The sequence below is a fragment of the Python bivittatus genome, unplaced genomic scaffold, assembly GCF_059951505.1.
Source record: "Python bivittatus isolate LINGU-HERP-01145 unplaced genomic scaffold, Pbiv_v1 ctg000700_np1212, whole genome shotgun sequence".
Classification (NCBI taxonomy): Eukaryota; Metazoa; Chordata; class Lepidosauria; order Squamata; family Pythonidae; genus Python; species Python bivittatus.
This window is the reverse complement of record NW_028277098.1, coordinates 83,811,506-83,831,583: the sequence shown is the minus strand read 5'-3', so window position 1 is coordinate 83,831,583 and position 20,078 is coordinate 83,811,506. Positions and strand designations below refer to the sequence as shown.

At 36.5% G+C, this 20,078-nt stretch overlaps 1 protein-coding gene across 1 annotated transcript in view; it reads left to right on the top strand.

Annotated features, from left to right (window-relative positions):
• The window catches only part of SLC13A3 (solute carrier family 13 member 3), a 54,110-nt gene that overhangs the window by 28,889 nt on the left and 5,143 nt on the right, over window positions 1-20,078 (top strand). The window contains exons 5-12 of the mRNA XM_015888390.3: window positions 1,888-2,073; window positions 2,552-2,677; window positions 7,680-7,775; window positions 10,609-10,713; window positions 12,172-12,269; window positions 15,477-15,589; window positions 16,949-17,110; window positions 18,808-18,945. Coding sequence (XP_015743876.1) covers window positions 1,888-2,073; window positions 2,552-2,677; window positions 7,680-7,775; window positions 10,609-10,713; window positions 12,172-12,269; window positions 15,477-15,589; window positions 16,949-17,110; window positions 18,808-18,945 — 1,024 coding nt within the window. The remainder of the gene's footprint in view (window positions 1-1,887; window positions 2,074-2,551; window positions 2,678-7,679; window positions 7,776-10,608; window positions 10,714-12,171; window positions 12,270-15,476; window positions 15,590-16,948; window positions 17,111-18,807; window positions 18,946-20,078) is intronic.

Below are 20,078 nucleotides of genomic sequence, written 5' to 3'. Positions count from 1 at the left end.
CATTAGGAGTACTTCCAGATACTATCCGTAGATTTCAGTTCCCAGAATTCTCAACAGCAGCCAGAATTCTGGGTGTTGTTCCATATAACTGGATGGCCCGTTTTGAGAAATCTGGAAAAGTGAATTTGGGGTTTGTGTATTCTTTCTTCTATTTTCCTCTGATAGGGTTGCAAGGAGAAAATTGCCTGCTTCCATTTTCAAGGAACTGCTGTTTATCATCATGTCTTCCTAATCAGGACTAACTGTGGTTAGTTTTAGCACTGGTTTAGCCTTACAAGTCAAAATCAAAATATGTTGTGATCCTGGCTTGTTTAAGCAGTGCCTGGGGAATCTTTTAGTTTCTAAAAGATGGATGCAATTTAGTGTCTCCCTGTACTCATGTTCCCATCATCCCACCAGTTGGTTGTGCTGCAAAAGAGATCTCTCCTTTCTCCGGTGCAACAAACTTCCCCATGAATTCAATCATTAGAAGTGCGGGGGGGGGGGGGGGGGCTGCTGTAACCCCTGTAACAATATCGTGCTACACTTGTTTCTGTCAATCAGCTGACAAAAGGGGACTGCCTATATTACGATTCCAAGTATCATTATAATGGTGGAATAGCATCATAGTCCTTCAGTCATTTATTTGCTTGATTGGAATAAAATGCTTCTGTATTGGGGAAGAAAGCATGTGATGGGAAGGTGAAGGCACTCTATGTGTATGCAATGTTTGTAACACTGAACTCACTAATGGCCACTATAGTGGCCCCCGGAGCTGAAAAGATTGTTACCTTGGTTAAATTGTAGTTCAGATCAACTACAATTGACTGTTTGGATGGAATGACAAGACTGTAATTAATTGAAAATGGAAGCAAAGCCTACTTTTTTGCTTGCCAGTGTAAGAGAATGGAAAGACAAACAGGTTCACACATGTATTGTTAAATGTGTTAAACAGTGGTTTTACACAATATCCAACTAGGTCATTGTTCAATAGGCTGTAATAAGGATCTTGGGCATCTCCAGATTGAGCTGTGAAAGATCCCTGCCTGAAAAATCTGAGGAGCCTCTGCAAATCATTGTTGATTCTGTTGGACAGATGGACCTAGTCTATGGTTCACCTATTCACTGATGGCTCACCTATGACTACACCTATTCCGTATGAGGCAGCTTCTTCTGTTCCTGCCTTCTAGCACACATTCCTAGCTCTCACAGTGGTCTTTTGGGTCCCTGTTTCTTTTAACAGTAAATGTTAGAGATTGAACCTTGAACCCTCTACAAGTTAGGTTTTCTGACACCAGGTTTATGGCTCTTCAGGTTAACTTCTCTCCTTTTGTCTTTAAAGGAACAAACACCCAGAATTTAAATATTTTTCATACTTACATAAAAGAGCAAAGACAAGGAAATTGTCATGCAGGAGAAAGAAAAGTTGTGCTTGCTGAATTCCCATCTGCTACATACCTTTAAAGCAGGGGTCGGCAACATGCATTTACAGAGAAAAAAAAAAGAAACCCTAGGGAAAAAGTCTAACTCTCCTTGCTCATGTAAAATAGCTTCAACCACTTTACATCATAATGCCTCATGCTTCCAAAAATATGGAATGTGTCCTGTGGCCAGCAATAGCTTTCCCATCTCTGTATTAATTGTAGAGTGGAACTATTTTTATTTTTCATCTATTTAAACATAGGCACAATGCTAAACAAAAAATATTAAAATGTTGGGTGTCACTGGTGCAATTCATTGCTGCTTAAAGCCTAATCGATCCTGAACCCACAGAGGTCCTGCCTGCCAGCAGTAGAATTAATTCTGTTATTGATCAATTGGCCCAAATGTCCCTCTCTGAATGCAACAGTAGACAGAGAAACAAAAAGGGATTTCAAATGCTGTATTTTTATTTGGAATGTTTTGAAGGAAAGACGTGACTGAAGAGAAGGAAGTCACAGTTGACATTTCCTTGGATGTAAGGAAGGAAGAAGAATACAAGACAAATATATGGAAAGGATTTCTGATTTCCATCCCTTACGCTGCTAGTATTGGTGGAACAGCAACACTGACTGGAACAGCACCAAATCTCATTCTTTCAGGACAGTTGAAGAGGTACAGTGTTTGGCAGAGTTGGGCAGCTGGGATTTGTAGAAAACTAAGAACATTGGCAGTGATAATAGGAAACGTTCGGATACTGGCCAGGTTCACACAATGCAGTTGACTATAATGTGACGGTTTGATATTGGCTTATTGTACTATGTGAATCCAGCCCTGTGTTTTGCGAGCACAATGGGTGAACCAACTAATTGTGGCCTATTTAAAAATGTTTATTAAGCAAAGCATAGGTTAGTGCAATATGTGAAGTCAGCCAACGTGTGTGTCAGGAATTACAGAGTTAGGATTCATGAGTAGGATTTTCCTAGAGAATGTGAAAAAAATTCAATCTTGGCATATCTTTTATTAATTGCATTTTATAAATTGGTTTTGGAAGGTTGTAAGTCATATTGTTTTGGTTGTATGTTTCATATTTTCAATTTATTGAAAGACATTTTCTTCACTTTGTATTAATTGGCCTTTTCCTTTCTCCAAGTTTTTTCCCAGGGTGTGATGTTGTGAATTTTGGCTCTTGGTTTGTGTTTGCCTTTCCCTTAATGCTACTTTTCCTTTTTCTTGGATGGCTCTGGATATCCTTCCTTTATGGATGCATTAGCTTAAGGTATTGTCACATCTGATTATATGGTATAAAATGTCTTTGTTTTCAACTGCAATCAAAGCAATTAACTTAACTGGGTTTCATCCAAAAGCTGGAATGCAGGACACCTTTAAGGTGAATGTATATTTAATCCATTTTCATTGATGTAATTTTCTGTAATAGCTTTCATTTAAAAACAAAAACAAAAAAGGCCTTTTTAAAACAATTTGGTTTGTTTCTTTTGTTCCTGAGCATGCTGACTTTTAAAACTGGAAATTTCCATTACACCCAAAAGATACATAGCAAGATATTTCAAGTGCAAAACTGGGAGATGGAAGTTGTAGAGAAGTTTCTCCTCCAGCCTGGTGTTCTCCAGTTGCTAACCCCAGAACAGTTTATCTCAATTCTTCCTAAATGTGTTCCCCCATCATGATCAAAATTCTGTAACTGATCTTGACAGTTTTTTTGAGAGCTGCAGGGACTTTCACTAATTTACTGTAATGAGGATAAGATTCAAAGAATAGGATTTTAAAAAACAGTTGAATATTCAGTAAGTAGAAGAAATGTTCTGTTCTTGTAGTTATTGGATTTCTTTAAATGTACTGAATTTCTGTAAGTTCATCTATGACAGACATTTGCATGTTATGAAAGTAAAAAGCTTGTGGGTTTTTTCCCCTTCAGGCTTCATTGGTTTTGTAGAATTAGAGTTAAAGTATGTGTTTGGAAATTTGGACCAGGACAACGTTACATTTGACAAGGATTAAACTTCAGTGATTTCATTACACAATTCGTTAATTGGTAACTGTTTTATTGTAAACCTTTTGTAATCTGGGTACTTACAACATCCTCCCACCTCCACTGATGTCTTCATTTGCTTTCCAATTGAAGGCATTTCTGAGGAATTCAGAGACGTTTCAAAAAAGCATTTTGTAAACTTTAAGCATAAACATTATAATAGTAATCTGCCAATGGCACAGATTAAGACGTCTGAGCTAGTTCACAGCTGATTTTAACTATTTTTAACAGTTTTTAATCTGGTTCTCTTCGTGTTTTATTCTTTTACTGTTAACTGTTTTGACTGCCAAGATCTGATGATGATGATAATAATGATAATACAATATCTGTATTTTAAATAATGCTGTATTTAAAATAATCTGATTATAAAATAATGTAATTTGACATTTATATATTCTTTCCCCAAAGAAACTACATTTCCTTAATTTCTGAATAAAAATTATGTACAACAGGTACACATTTATAAAGAATTTATCTAAGATAAATAGAAATATATCTCACTATAGTGAAGAAGACTATGACTAGCTGAATTGTGTACCTGCTCTATAAACCTGTTCAGGTACTATTAATAGGCTCCTTTAAGGTCTCACTTTCCTTATTATATTTTATTTTTATTTTTAAAGATAAGTTGGCTTTTCATAATGAAAACTGTTCTCTGACAGATCTTTCTTCTGAACAGAATTTAAATAAGTTTACATTCAAACCTCAGCACCTCGCTGACCTTGTCTTTGCTCTAAATCTAAACCAGGTTAGGCCTCATTAGAACTTCAGGGGGAGATCTGTATGGAATACTAGGGCTATAGGCTAGGCTGGGAAGTGAAAAAAACACCATCACCACATACTTTGGTACTGTTACCAAGAAAACTGTATGGATATGTCTCAATATTCAGGACCTGAGCTTGACTCAGAGGCATCCTTACCTTTTAAATCTAAGTACTTGTCAAATTGCTCATTCATTCATTCATTCATTCATTCATTCATTCATTCATTCATATATTCTTACTGTAAATATTTTTCTCCTACCCCATTGTAAGAAAAGAAATAGCTGCCAGTTTGCTTAAGGAATGGAACCATAGACAAGAATCCTTTTCTTCAGCATGCCCTTAGTTATACATTTGACAGCTCCCCAGTATAAACTATTTATTTGATAGAATTGATCAAGGCTTTTTAGCTTTAATAGAAATCCAGCAAGGTATTTAACACTGTGACATGGATCTGACTAGAAATGGAATGTACTTTTATGCATACCACTGATACCATTTTGCAGAGGTGGTGGAAAAAAAAGATGGGTCAAATCACATAGGAGCTAAGTCCTGCTCATTAGTCATTAGCCTGACTAATAAGCAAGAACACATTTGAATTTCAGCCTTTGTTCCTCAAAATTCCTCATATTTTCTTTTTTCCTAAGTGAGTACTTTACATAATTAATCTAGCTGGAAATTATGAGAAGTGCCTTTGAAATGGAGCAACTTTGTGCTGAAGTGAGAAATCTACCTTCAATACATAGAGATGATGCCCAGTTGTAGAAGATTGGAGAAACTGTTTTTGTCAATGCAGCTTTTATAGTTACAAAGGAATTCTTTTTACAACTGGGGAGGCTGATTTTTTTTCTTTTGCATATACACTTTTGTGTGCACCCAGTAGGAGAAAAGAAATAAATTCAGTTATTTTACTAACAAAAAAAAAAAGAGTTTCATACAGTGCTCCCTGAGTAGTTCTGGACAAGACTGCTGCTTACATTCCATTGCCATATTTATATGTGTTTTAAAGAACATTTTATTTGCCCACACCTTGTGGAAATTTTCAATAGTCTCCACCCATGTAATAAACATCATTTTAACTCTTCACAGTTTTATAATTGACATTTGCCAAAAATGCCAAGATGAACATCCTCAACAACTTCCTCATCACATTTACTGATGTCCAGTCAGAGGGGGCTAGATCTTGCTTCTTCTTCATGGTGGCACTTCCTTCAGAATTCTTTCTCAAAAACAGGACTTCTTAAGTATTAAAATGAACTGCAAAAACCTTTGAAAATGTCATTTTGGCAGCTGAAATAGTGATAATGTATTTTTTAAGATGTCCCAATTGTTTGCTTTTTTATCAACTTTTGTAGTACAGTACGGTTTATTATTTTCTAATTTTAAAAAAGTGCAAGCTATTTTTTTAGCGCATAGCATATCAGTATAAAAGCAACTGGTCATAAATCTTAAATAAAAGAATAGTGAGAAGTCTTCTGCTAACATCCTTTGAAGAAACATGCACACACACAAACACACACACACAATTATCAATGAATGATTATTATTATTTATTAAATTTATAGGGCTGCTCATCTCACTCCCATGTGACTTTTGGCAGCGTACATCAGTGTCGTGCTTTATTTAATGCTGTTTACAAGGGCAAGAAACCACTTTCTCCAGTTTTATAGATGTGCTATTTTTATGCTTTGCCCCTCTTTGCTAGTGAGGAATAGCATGCAGTAGAGATGAAGAGTAGAGAAGGATTCCAAACTCAAGCATGCTCCTTCAATGGTTCAGAAATTTACTAATCATACAGGGCATTTTTCTCCCAATTCCTTTCCTGCAGATGCAGGAGGCTCTAGCTTGTCTATAGCTTATACTTTTCACACAGGATAGTGAGGCATCAAAAATGCCCATCTCTCGTGGTAATCTTTCCCTCTTCTAAAAACTGCTTTATGTTTGCATTTTAAGCATATTTAAATTAGAGGTGAGTGATGCTTCCTCTCTGTATTGATTCTTACTGTAGTGTGACTTTCTGGAGTTATCTTCTTTAATGCTGAATATTCTCTTATGGCAAAATGGTAATTTTTAAAACATTAATGCATATGGCTTGAAAAGAAAAAGGCCATGTAAAGATTTCTGCAACATATACACTTCCTTTAAAACGCATGTTTTCCCATTTGGATACCCTTATTTTTCAGTCACACCTTACATATCCATTTGATTGATGTTTTTATAATATTTCTATCCTGGTTTTTATTATATGAAGCACATTTCATAATTTCTGGTACCCGATTCTAGAATCTTGGAAATGTGGCACAATTCTGGAAGCACCAAACTGAGGAAGCCTGCACTGCTGAATAGACCTGCTCTTGCATCTTAGAGCATTTTCAGGCAACCAGTTCATGTTACTATCCAAGCTTTTCTAAAGTAATATAAAAATCAGTGGGATTAATATTGAAATCTACCTTCGCTGCTTTTTTGCATTCATAATGCTCTGCTTCATCCCTTTTAAGGGGTAGGGAATCTTGGAGTACTTGCCGAGCAATCATTATTCTTGCTGTCTACCAAGTAGTGGTTTTCCTTACTCCTAGATTGATCATCTACTCCAGTGTTGTCCAAACTTGGCCACTTTAAGATGAGTGGACTTCAACTCCCAGAATTCCCCAGCCAGCATGGCTGGCTGGGGAATTGTGGGAGTTGAAGTCCACTCATCTTAAAGTGGCCAGGTTTGGACAACATTGATCTACTCCGACCTCCCCTTGACAACTTGTTCATCATTTACTTCATTACATTCCCTCCACATCCTTTGAAAACTAGCCAGATAACTAAATGAGAATTGAAGAAATGAGGAGAGAGAAGTTCAGATAAATTAGTATCTAAGGCAGTGTTTTTCAATTTTAAGATGTATGGACTTCAACTCCCAGAATTCCCCAGCCAGAATTGAAGTTGACACATCCTAAAGTTGCCAAGGTTGAAAAACACTGATCTAAGGTGAACTCTTGAATGTCACCAAAGGACCACCCATCAAGAAGGAGGCAATGTCTGGACATTTCAGTGGTGCTGGGAATGGGTTACATTTCTGAAAAAAAATCAGACTTTTTGTGGCATGGAAGGGCATGGCCAACACATACATATTGTGTGTATAGCAGATGATGCTGACAGCAATTAATATAGCCAGTACTTTATATGTAAATAGCGTATTCTCATAGCACGATAAAATTGTCATCCAAAAGTATCTCTTAGATGCATAGCCTATTTTCTATCAATAGCTCTAAAGTTAAAAAGAAGTTGGAAGCAAAAAATATTAAAACAATCAACCAAAACTTTAAAACCACAAAATCAGAAAATAAAAATCATATTCATCAAGGGCAGTGTGAATTCTTTTCTGTAAGCCTGGATCTTACAATAAACATTGTGGATGAACTGGGGAGATGTGGGTTACTTAACTTGAACTAAGCAACTTTTTTTCCTTCCCCTGTTGTTAGAGGCTGCACCAAGAAGAAGTCAGAGATAAGAGCTGATGCAGAAGGCAGAGCTCGGGCAGTTATAAAGGAAGACTATGAGAAACTGGGACCAATAAAGTAAGTCACAATGAGAGTTACAAAAACCACAGACAAGAAGATGAAACTATTAGGAGAGAACATGAGATACCAGATAAATGCATTATAATGGTAACATTTCTATAGTCACATTTAAGATCAGATGTGTCTGCGGGTTATGGTCAAAAAAAGTCATGATAGTGATGCATTGGAAGCTCTGCCTATTTTTTATGGGCATCACATATTTAAATACCGATGTTTAAGATCATACATCTAGGTCAGAATTAAGGCCTCTTAGTTCTGCATTTTGTAATAGTGGCCAGAGGCTGATAGACATTTAATTCTAATGTCAGTTCTATCATCTGATAATGGGGATTTTTCATAAATTTCAGATTTCAATATATATCATCAGCTGTACTTTTACAGAGGACCAAGACAAATCACTGTGGTTATAAGATGGTCCATGAAACACATGTTCATCTATGCCTTTTTTTGTTTCTGTTTTAATGACTTCTTTTCATTGGTCAAGAATGTTTAGTAGGGGCCCTGCTTCTGGAGCAGATTTCAGATGGCAGAATCAGTTTGAAACATTGTAGTTGATGATGTGTTTAATTATCTCTACTAAATTATTTAAGTAAAGAGTGAGCTAATTCTTTAATTAGCTAGTCCACTGAGTTTTGAAAATGTGTAGCTCAGGGCACTCAGGAATGATCTTGCAGACCAATAAACGATGTGTTTCATGAATAATCATTTATATAATGATCACAAAAGCTAGAAAACTTCAGCCCGTGTAATTAGAGGGTTTTTGTTTTGTAAATTATTCATGGAGATCATTGCTTGCACTTCTGTATTTAATAAGGTAAAGTTGGCTCATGGATCTTCAGTGGTTGTGTGTTGTACCTCCGTGTATATTCTCAGATACAACAACAAAAGGGGCTGTTTTGTGGACATTTTCAGAAGAAAACAGAAAACGTTTTTAGCTGCTCATTTTCCTCAGATTTTTGTTGTTCTTTTGTTATGCTTTTATCTTTATAAACTTGACTTTTAAAAGCTGCATATAGATATTACATAGATACTACAAAATAAGTTAAGACAAGTTGTTTGAAAAGCTGCTTATAAGATTTCATCATTAGGAGATGGTTATGCAAGAAATTAGTCTCCCACTCAACCATTCAAGTCATTATATACCAGGAACCTGCAAAGTGTCACCGTAAGAATCAAAGGGCTTTTACCATTTTAAGAATATGAAAACTGCATTAAACCAGCCACTGCCAATTTGATTAGAAACTCCAGATTTCTTTCAAATGGCTTCTGTCTCTTGTTTTTTCCTTAAATCTAGTGATGGTTTTCTGCTTTTACTTACTGATTTGGTTTTGATGCTTTGGTTGTTTACCAATGAATCTCCTCTTAAGTGCTCAGTTATGAAATAGCTTTCCATCCTGACCCCTTCCCAACATCCAAATACTGAGATTTTAACTGATTATTAAATTAGATTTTTAGTATATAGTGTTATATTTAATATAAGCACATTAAATATAAATTGTTTTCACATTCCTGGAAAACCATGCACATATGGAACAAAATAATGGCCACCATTCCTGACTCTGACTATTATATGCTACATTCCTGTATGACTCTAGAAACATATTCTCCATGTATACAAAATCTATTTATTCAGGAAAAAAAAAAGTTCACCTTTCAGGGTACTACCATCAATATTTGATGTATAAATCACAAAACATTTGAAAATACAATTTAAACATGCAGACATAGAAATGCACCAAGATGACCTAATTCACCAAATTTATCCATACCTGCCAGTTTATCAGTTCTCACTGTTTGGCCAAAGAATAAGCCCTCCAATCTCATTCTTAAGATATGGGCAGGCTCATACACTGAAGTTTTTAAAGCTAAAAAACATGACTTCAAATTGTGCCTGGAAACAAATAACCAACCAATGTAATCAATACAAGATGGTCTTAGTTCCCACAAACATAATAGTACTGCATTCTGTATCTATTGTAGTCTCTGAACTATCTTCAAGGGCGGTTGCACGCATAACACATGACAGTCATTTATTCAGAATGTAACCAAGGTGTGGAACTCCATGGCAAACATATTCCAGATATAAATATAGGCAACTCTCGTTTTGAGTTGAGCTTCCAGACATATCCATTCATGTTTCTTGGCAATAGTATGGAAATAGGTTGCTGTTGCCTTTTGGAATTGTTTTGATTTTCCAATCTAGTCTAGGGCTATCCTTTTTTCCAGTGGTCACTCATTTAAATACTACCCAGGTCTGGATCTGCTTAGGTTTTCACGATCAGCCATGATCAGCAGCTGCTGCCACCTATGAAACCTTCCAGATATACAGTAGCCATTTCAGACATCAATTCCTCAAATAGAATGAAAGTGTGTGAGGTGAATTCATGTTTGTTTGTACTGATATTCATTCATTTGAATGCCTGAAGATAGCCTGTATCCATGCTTATGTACAACCTGTGACCTATCCATGTAATTGGGAACCTTCGATGTGTCAGCTGTACAGGGAGGGTCTTGAATTCAAGTAAGAAGGTGTACTACTGCTTCATGCTTAAGGCAAGATTAGAGCTCAGATTCCCCCATACCTAGTCCACTAGACCAAACTGGCTCTCATTATATGACATAATTATACCTTATATAACATACTGTATGAGTAACTTCTGGAGTTATATTCATTTTAGAGGTTTCTCCTGCATTTTGTTGCCTTTCATACACAAAACACCTTAAATCATTTGTTCATCTTCATGATCTCTACCATCTGCTACTTCTAGCTGCACTTAAACTTCAAGCAAATGTTTAAAGCAGTGGTTAACTTAATTTTATTCCATAACAGGTTTGCAGAACAGGCAGTATTTGTTCTCTTCTGTTTATTTGCGATCCTGCTATTCTCTAGAGATCCAAAATTCATCACAGGCTGGGCAAGCTTATTCACACCAGGGTAAGCATTTTTTTCTTTTATTTGAACCCGTTCAGGTAGATAGGAGATTTAGGAATGCTGTCTTATGCTGAAAGGAAAATTAGACCAAATGCTCATATATTTCTTGAAAAAGTCATTCTAAACAAATACTTTACACTAATTTTATTGTAAAATATCTGGAAGGTTAATGTAGTTATATGATTATTTGAAATGTGGGAACATCCTTCCAATTCACAAGAATACATAGAAATCTCATACTCTTTTCCTCCAATAATGCTGTTTATAAACTTCATTGGGACTGAATTGTATAATCAACTGATTTCTCAGTTCTCCTCGAAAACTGTATGTATTGCATTTTAAACCCTTTTTCTATAGCTAAGAGAGATAGTATTATGTGATGCCAAATTTTGATCATGCCTTAGTTGAAGTTCCCAAATCTGTCTTCTTCTAGCTATGTCCACTGGAGAAAGATGGAAATTATATCTTATTATAGCAGGAGGGCATCATGTTAGCTAAGGCTAACATATTTCATGTATCAGAGAGAAAGGTCTTATGATTTTCTTTTTTTATCTTCCCTCCCTCCCTTCCATCTTAAAACAAGATAAGCCTTGTTCTTCCACCATTAGAAATATGAAAAAAAGATAATAGTCCTCTTGTAGAGCATTTACTTTACATGGAGATTAAACATGTAATCTGATATAGCCAGTTAAAAGCAAACTTGTTGTCTAGAAGTGTGAAGGACTTTTGCTTAAGGCCCTAGAGCGAAGGTGGACAAACTTCTAAGGACCACATTTAATATTTGCAGGGAGGGTGTTTTAATTTTCCTCATGCACTTGGACAAGGCTAGGATTTGGATGTTCACCTGGCTTTTGGGGAAGCAGTTTTTTCCCCCTCTTGCTCTTTTAAAAGATGTGCTAAGCCTATTTCAGAGGTCTCACTTCATCCCGATGTTGAAACAGCTGCACTTGCTTTCTGAATCCAGTTCAGAAACCTCACTGGTATTCAGAACTTTATATGTCCTACACCACATTACTTTTAGGATCACCTACTACTGTATAGTCCATCCTACTCTTCCAGGTCTTCAACAATGCATCTTCATCAGGTCCGCGCATGGACATATCTGACTCCGAACTTCTTTGGCCTGTAGCTGGTGAAACAGTCTGGTCTCTTCTTTTTGGAATATGATTATTTCACTGGGCTTTTGTTTCCAATAATTGGCCAGCTATCAATAATCACTCAATGATTAAAGACTAGTCTTGATTTTTTTTTTTTAAAAAAGGCTTTCTTCTCATGCGTTCTCCAATTTGTAATTTTAGGTTCCAGTTAATTTTCTAAAGAAGCAACTGAATATTTTAGGGCAGTAAAAATTAATTATAGACAGTATGTGTTCATGAAACCTGATATCAAAACCTAGTCTTATTTAACAAAATCTGATTTACTTCCATTGCTTACATAGAATCCTCTCTCCATTTCTGCTAGGTTTGTCACAGATGCAGTTACTGGAGTCACAATAGTGACAATACTGTTCTTCTTCCCAGCAAAAAAGCCATCTCTTAAATGGTGGTTTGATCTAAAAGGTAAATTGCTGGTCTACCAAAGTTTGTTCTCAGTTCTCATATTCCTGAGTTCTCTCTAGAGTGGATTGTAACACTGGTTTCCAGCCAGTACTATATAGAAGGTTGATCGGTAGGTTTCCATTTTCTAACTCACTCACCCTATGGAGGATTAAAAATATTCAGCCAGGCCAATAGGGACAAGGGAAAACACTTGGTATGCTGTTTACTGATATTAGGGCTGGACAGAGAAGGAAAAGAGCCTTTCACACAGTGTCTTTTAGCAGTTTCTGAAAGCAGCTGTGTCTTTCCCCAGGATCACGTGGTTGCCTTCTGCACGAGTAGTGTGATCCCAGGAAAGAAGCTCATTTGGCTTAAAATGTTGTAGGCAGATGTATGCATGCCCAAGCATGCCTTGGAGCACCTTTTCCCCTTGAAGCTGAAGCATTGCACAGTTCTATTTCCTACCACAGCAAACTGCTCAGTAGAAACAATGAAGATCCAGAAGGGGTGACCACCAATGACAGTGAGTTCATTGGGGTGACCACCAATGACAGTGAGTTCATTGGGGTGACCACCAATGACAGTGAGTTCATTGGGGTGACCACCAATGACAGTGAGTTCATTGGGGTGCCAACTTCTCTGTGCACTACAGAAGACCAAGATCTCTGCTGTTTTCAGCACAGATTCTGGAGGGCACTGGAAGCTGTGGCTATTGAAGATCCTCCCTCTAGTTCCCCAAATATAATTGTTTATCTTCCCATGCCTTTCTTTCCAATGGCCCCTATTCTAGTGAAGTGTATAGACATTGACTAACTTACAGACATTTGGATCATCAACAGACAATGTTGCAGAAAATTATGTGACTTGACTAACTTTGTCTTCAGGGCAAGGGGCATCATTTGAGAACTGTGATAATGACACAAAACAGTGATGTACTTGAGTAATAAGTCCCCTCTTAGGTAATGGGATGCCTTGCTTTGCAAAAATCCATTTATAAACTTTTACTGATAAGGTTTGGATTATTTGTTGCCATAAATGTTATATGTTTGAGCTGTGAGTAGAAAATTAACCCTCTAGATCCAAAGTGCAAACTATTTTTTAAAATGTCCACTGTGTGTACATTAGATTTTTTTAATATTTGTTTTTTTATTGAAGCAAACAAAACATCGAGTCCAAAACCACAAATAGCAAATAAGTAATAAACATATAATAAAAGCAAAAGCCACCCCCCCCCCCCATTTTGAAGACAGATATAAAAATGTTGGACATAACATATTCAATATTTCTACTCTGATATTTGTACAGACAAAGGTCACCAGATAAATATTGAAACGAATTATATCTGCACACTGCATCCTAAAATATACTTGACTAAAGGGACAAGGTTAGAGATCAAATTAGTTGGATTTCCCCATCTTCTCTTTGCAGCAAGTGATGAGTCACATTTACGGGAAGATATTTATTTATTTATTTATGCATGCATGCCTTATTTGACCATAAGTTGCAATATGGCTAATTTTCTGATCCATACTTTACACAAGCTGAAGTTGTTTCAGTAAAAATGCTCTTATATATCACAGTGATTTAAGGCAGGTTTCCCTATCTGGTATCCTCCAGACAGGTTGCATTATCGCTCTGATATTTCCTAGTTCCTAACCAAAATGGTCAGTGATTGAACAGGCTGACTAAATGAGTGCTGATGATGGAAGTCATAGCCCATCACATCTGGAGTGCAACAGGAGGGCTGATTTTAAGGAATGAGTTAAACTACGTGCTTTTCCATTTTCCTTCACTTCTGTGGCTTTCTAGGCCCAATCCATATATTTCTTTTCAGTGTTTCTGTAAATCTGTAACGCTGGTGTTAACATTATCATTTATACAGAAAAGTCTTACAGTGTTCTATCCTCCCAAGCATGAGTATAAAACCAAATCCTAGTTCACTGGCATGTTGACTTTTGATTCACCTACCTATATCTCATACATAAAATATCATAAATGGATTTCTTTAGTAGAAGATGGTTCATGACACAAGAAATGCCCATTATAACAGCATTCAAACATAATCAAAATTCATAGTTTAGCATCATGTAAATGTACCCAGCTCCTGTGCCCCTTCCCCTCCCCCCAGCATAGCTATGAGGATTTCAGAAGCTTTTGCTCTTGTATTTGCTTAGTCGCTGCTTATCATGTTGTCTGAATCAGGAAATCATGGTTAATATTAACTAGTTTATTTGAAAGGAGCCAGCTTGAGACTTGGCAAGAGAAGCAAAAACATCTGCATGTATTATGGCTGTGGTAGATTTGGAGAAGGGCAGAAGACTGTCGGGTTCAGCTTTATCTGGGCTCCTTCACATCATGTTAAACTATTATTTTGGGCAGCCTTTCTCAACTTGGTGCCCTCTAGTACATTGAGATTACAATTTCCAGAATTTCCAGAATTCCTACACAAATTGATGATTCTGTCTGAGTTATATCTTATATTTGATCCTCTAGAGCAGGGTTTCTCAATCTTGATGACTTGAAGATGTGTGGACTTCAGCTCCCAGAATTTCCCAGCCAGCATGTCCACACATCTTCAAGTCGCCAAGATTGAGAAACCCTGCTCTGTACAAAAGAAAATCAATTTGTAATAACCCTGTTATGCAAAAATACAGAAAGCATACCTGTTTTAAAGCTACATAGATGAGGATTGTCATTCTAAAAGAAATATAATAAACAGTATAGCTTTCTCTCTAGAGCCTTGCCTAGACATCCTGTAAATATGGGGAGTACAACTCAACTCTGAAAAATTAAAATGTAATAACAACAACACTTTATTATTTTACATTCATGCTTCCAAAGGCTTCTGGGCCTTGGCTATTTGGAAATGTCCTCCAAGCCCCCATCATAGAAGGGGAAAGGTTTAGCCAGCATCTTATCAAAACTGTTCTCTCTCTCTCTCTCTCTCTCTCCCTCCCTCCCTCCCTCCCTCTCTCTCTCTCTCTCTCTCTATATATATATGAAATCAAGAAAACAGCAACAATCTTGTATCCTTCTGATATGTTGGGACTGTAACTTCCATCCTCCCTGACCACCATTACCCCCGGGCTCACTGGCTAAGGATTATAGGATTTGTACTCCCCACACATCTGGATAATCCTAACGTATCTGGAAGCTCTAGGTTGAGAAGGCTGCCTTAGACTATATTGCTGATTTCTCTTCTTCTTTGTTGCAAACCATTTTGTCTAGCATCCAATGTTGAGAATGAACCTTTGCTCTCCTGGAGAAAAGCCCAAGAAAGTGTGCCTTGGAATATAATTCTGTTGCTTGGAGGAGGTTTTGCAATGGCAAAAGGATGTGAGGTATGTCTACTAGAGTGCAGCCTGCCCGTGCAACAGTTTTTATCTTGTGTGTCTGATTTTCTAAAGGCACTGTTGTGATGTATGACTTTATATTACATTATGCTACATGTATATACAGTGGCTTGGTTCACACATAACACTAAATTCAATGCAATTTGGTCGATGTTGGCTTAGTGTGATCTGTGCACTCCCACCTTTTATGGATTTAGCAGTATGTATGAAACAGACTACTACAGCTTGTTTAACCAACCATGATTCAAAAAATCCTGATACAGTGTTGTGTTATAAATGAACAAAAACCCAGTTTGGTCTAGTGGTTAAGATGCTGGACTAGGAGTGAGGAAAACCTGAGTTCTAGTCCTGCCTTAGGTCCAGAAACCAGCTGGGTGACTTTGGCCAGTCACTTTCTCAGCCCTAGGAAGAAGTCAGTGGCAAATAACTTCTGAAAATCTTCTCTAGAAAACTGCAGGGACTTGTCCATATAGTCGCTAGGAGTCATGTTGAGCTGAAATGCAAGATAGATAGATAGATAGATAGATAGATAGATAGATAGATAGATAGATAGATAGATAGATAGATAGATAGATAGATAGATAGATAGATAGATGATTAATGTATATACATGCATGTATATATAGATTTATCCTTATACATGCTTTAAATACTAGACATGGGTCTAAAATCTAAAGATCAGGATCTTCACATCCTTCACATCCCCTCTCCCTATGCTCTAGTCCTGTTAAAATTAGTTAAATTCAGCTGTTAATGGGTGTTTGGTATATATGAGATAACTAGTCAACCCTGAAATGCAGCCTGAACTGTGTTAATTCACAATTGCTTTTTTTTTCAAAGCATAAATCTAAATATTTAATTTCAGGTCCTCAGAAACATTACAATGCTAGTGTTTCTAATGATGTGATTATCCTCACTTGATTAAATTTGACATATGAACCTGAAGGAGAAAAATCTCATAGTGACTGCTCAATCGAAAATAATCAGAGAAGTTGGTCATAATTCAAAACAGGTTTAGGTGTTAAAAACACAAATGTGCTACACCTTCCACAATGAATTATCTGGTCCCGAGGAAGCTTGGACATCTTTATTATCCTAATAGTATAAACAGAGGTTTTGCCACACCAGCCGATAGGTGAGGCAGTTTAAAGGGTAAAATGGCTGCCTTCATCCCTCTCCCCAGTCTTCCCTGGATAGACTGAGGTCCTCCATGGATGCATGTCAATTGTCAGTTAAATGATCTGTTCCTAATGTTGTCATTGCATGATAAGAACAGAAGGAGTTTGATGGGGTTTAAACATTACTGAATCTCTTACACAGCTTTTGGGGATTTCTTTTTTGCTACAGGAATCGGGTTTGTCTGTCTGGATTGGAGGTCGTCTTGACCCTCTAGAGAATCTCCCTCCTCCTGTGGCTGTAATTCTCATCACAGCAGTCATAGCATTGTTCACAGAATTTGCCAGTAACACAGCTACAATCATAATCTTCCTGCCTGTCTTGGCAGAGCTGGTAAAATACTTCTATGTATCTTTTGAATAGCTTGCAGAAGCTTGATTGCCCAACATAAGCGCTCTTTTCTCTTATAAATGAGGAGACCTTGGCTCAGGCAATAGCCATCAATAGCTGTCCTGTACGTTCAGTTTCTCTTTTGTGCTTTGTATTCCTACACACTGTAACCCATTTCTGATTCACACATTTGTAGAAGTCTTTGCATAGAGCAGAGCCTCAAGTTTTTGTTAATCTCATATTGGGACTCCATTGAGTTGGAAGGGACCTCAGAAAAGGACTTTCCTTTTTTATATAGATATAAATTTTTATTAAGTTTTCCACAAAAGTTAAAATACAGAAAAATCAAGAAAAAAAGGGGGGGGGGGAGAAACACAAGAAAAAAAGAGTAGCTTCCAACTTCCCTTGGTACAGGTATAGATGAAAAATATATTTGCCTCTCACTCTATTTAATCTAATATTCAAAAGGATTCCTAAAAATTAATCCGTTTGAGTAATACATATAATTTGTACAAGATATTTCTATAAGTGTAACATCAATCAGCAAATCCCAAAGTTAAGGTTGGATTTTTTTGAGAATCAAGCAAAAAGTTTAAGAGTGGTTTCCAATTAGAGACAAAGTTGGACAGTGCCTGGTCTCTGAGCAAAGCAGGAAGTTTCACCATCTCAGCCAATTCCATTAATTTTAATGTCCATTCTTCAGCAGGAGGTATTTGTCTATCTTTCCATTTTTGTGCATATAGAAGTATCGCTGCAGTTATCATATAGAGAAATAAATTTCCGTGTTGTCTTTCCAATTGTTTGTCCATCTTACCTAAAAGAAAAGTCTCTGGTTTCAATTGCAATCTATTTTCAAAATCTTTTGAATCAAAGTACATATCATATTCCAATATTTCTTAGCCTTTTCGCAAGTCCACCATAAGTGATAGAATGTACCTTCACATTGATTACATTTCCAACAGACATTTCAGATACCTTTATACACCTTTGACAATTTATCTGATGTCAAATACCAACAGTACATCATTTTGTAAAATTTTTCTTTTAACATTATAATTAAGAGTAAACTTTAACCTTTTGTTCCACATATTTTCTCACTAATCTAACATTATATTATATCCAATTTTTTTTGCCCATTTAACCATACAATCTTTAACATATTCATCCTCCAAATTTATCTTTAGCAAAAGTTTAAAAATTTTAGCAATAAGGCATTCATCATTAGTACACAAAGCATAATCAAACTCAGTTTTCTCAGTGGTAATTTCATAATTTTTTTTTAATCTAGTTTAAATCTTTCCAGCAACTGTCCATATGTAAACCATTGGCAAACAAAGCCTTCCAATTCTAGTTCTTCCCTCCTCTTCAGGTTAGGTTCTTCAGAAAACGATAAAAGAGTTGCATACGTCAACCATCGTTGCTTAACCGTCATTTCTCTTCTATAAAAAGCTTCAGGACTTCCCTTTTTTGATGCCATGCTGAGAACAGGATCTTACTGAGGTTTCTGGCAAAAAAGATTCCAAGAACAAGGTGCTTTCCTTGAATGATCCTGTCAAGGATGTTCATGTGGGATCATCTGGTGAAAGCATGTACAAAACAATAGTTATATCTCCAGTCCTTCAGGAATTTCATCAGAGATATGTAATTCACTAATAAGTTATAATTTACAATCTTCTTTTTCATCTCTTTGCTTTTTAAAGGCCATTCGTTTGAAGGTGAATCCCCTCTACTTAATGATACCAGGAACTATAGGGTGCTCTTTTGCTTTCATGCTTCCAGTCTCTACACCCCCAAATTCCATTGCTTTTGCTTCTGGGCATTTGATGGTCAAAGACATGGTAAGTTGTTTTATAAAGTAATTGCTACTGTAGCATAATTATCTAGGACAGAGGAAGGCATATGTTTCGGCCCCACAGGGCCAGTTAATTTGCAGGAGCATGCATTACCATAGTTACTATTTCATTTATACTGTAGATTATTTATCGTATGAAACTCAAAATTAGCTTACAGTGAGAAATAGAACCGTTAGTACAAAATGGGTACAGTTTGGTGTGCCGAATAGAGATCTCAAGCTAGTCTGAAGTTGATATGGGATATGTTTAAATTAGAGCTGCATATAAATAGTGTTTTGAAATTTTCCACCAAACTTGTGGGCAGAGAAATTAGGTGGATGATTTTTTTTTTTTTTTGAGAAATAAAATTCCACCACAGTTTCTCAAGGGGTGGTTTTCCATTAATATCATTAGGGAGGAAAAGAAAAGAAAAAAAAAACAATGTGAGAAGTTTCTTTCCAAACTCTTCACTCAGAAATTGACTGAAACATGGGAAGCTAGGGATGATACAGATAGCTGGAGAAATTATTTTCCAATGAAAGACAAGACATTCACCACACACTAAGGGTGTGAAAAATATTTCCAATTCTAACCATTTTGAATTCTAAGTATGAATTTTGAAATTCTCTTCCCTGAGCGTCAAAATACTTCCATAATGACCAGAGGGGCCCACTTTGCTTGCAAAACAGATTTATTAAAACCAAGTGTTTTGAATTTGAAATGCTTCAGATTTGAAATGTTTTGCAAACCATTAACATACACCCGTTGTCCATCTCAACAGCAAACACCAACTTCTTCCATGAGAATTTCAGATTTTTCTCTCAGCTGCAAAAAAAATTCTAAAGCAATTTCTTTTTCCATCAAATTGGTGAATGTATTCGCCTGGCACTAGAGTTCTTTGGTTTTGTTTACATTGTAACAAACATTTAAGGGAGAACTTAATTAGCAATGATTAAGCAGTGATTAACTTCTCTGCCTTTTCCCCAATCTGTCCTTCATCTATAGCTTTGATTTACTCCACAGGGGAAGCATGTACAGTAATAGAGAGATAGAGAGATAGAGAGATAGAGAGATAGAGAGATAGAGAGATAGAGAGATAGAGAGATAGAGAGATGGATGGATGGATGGATGGATGGATG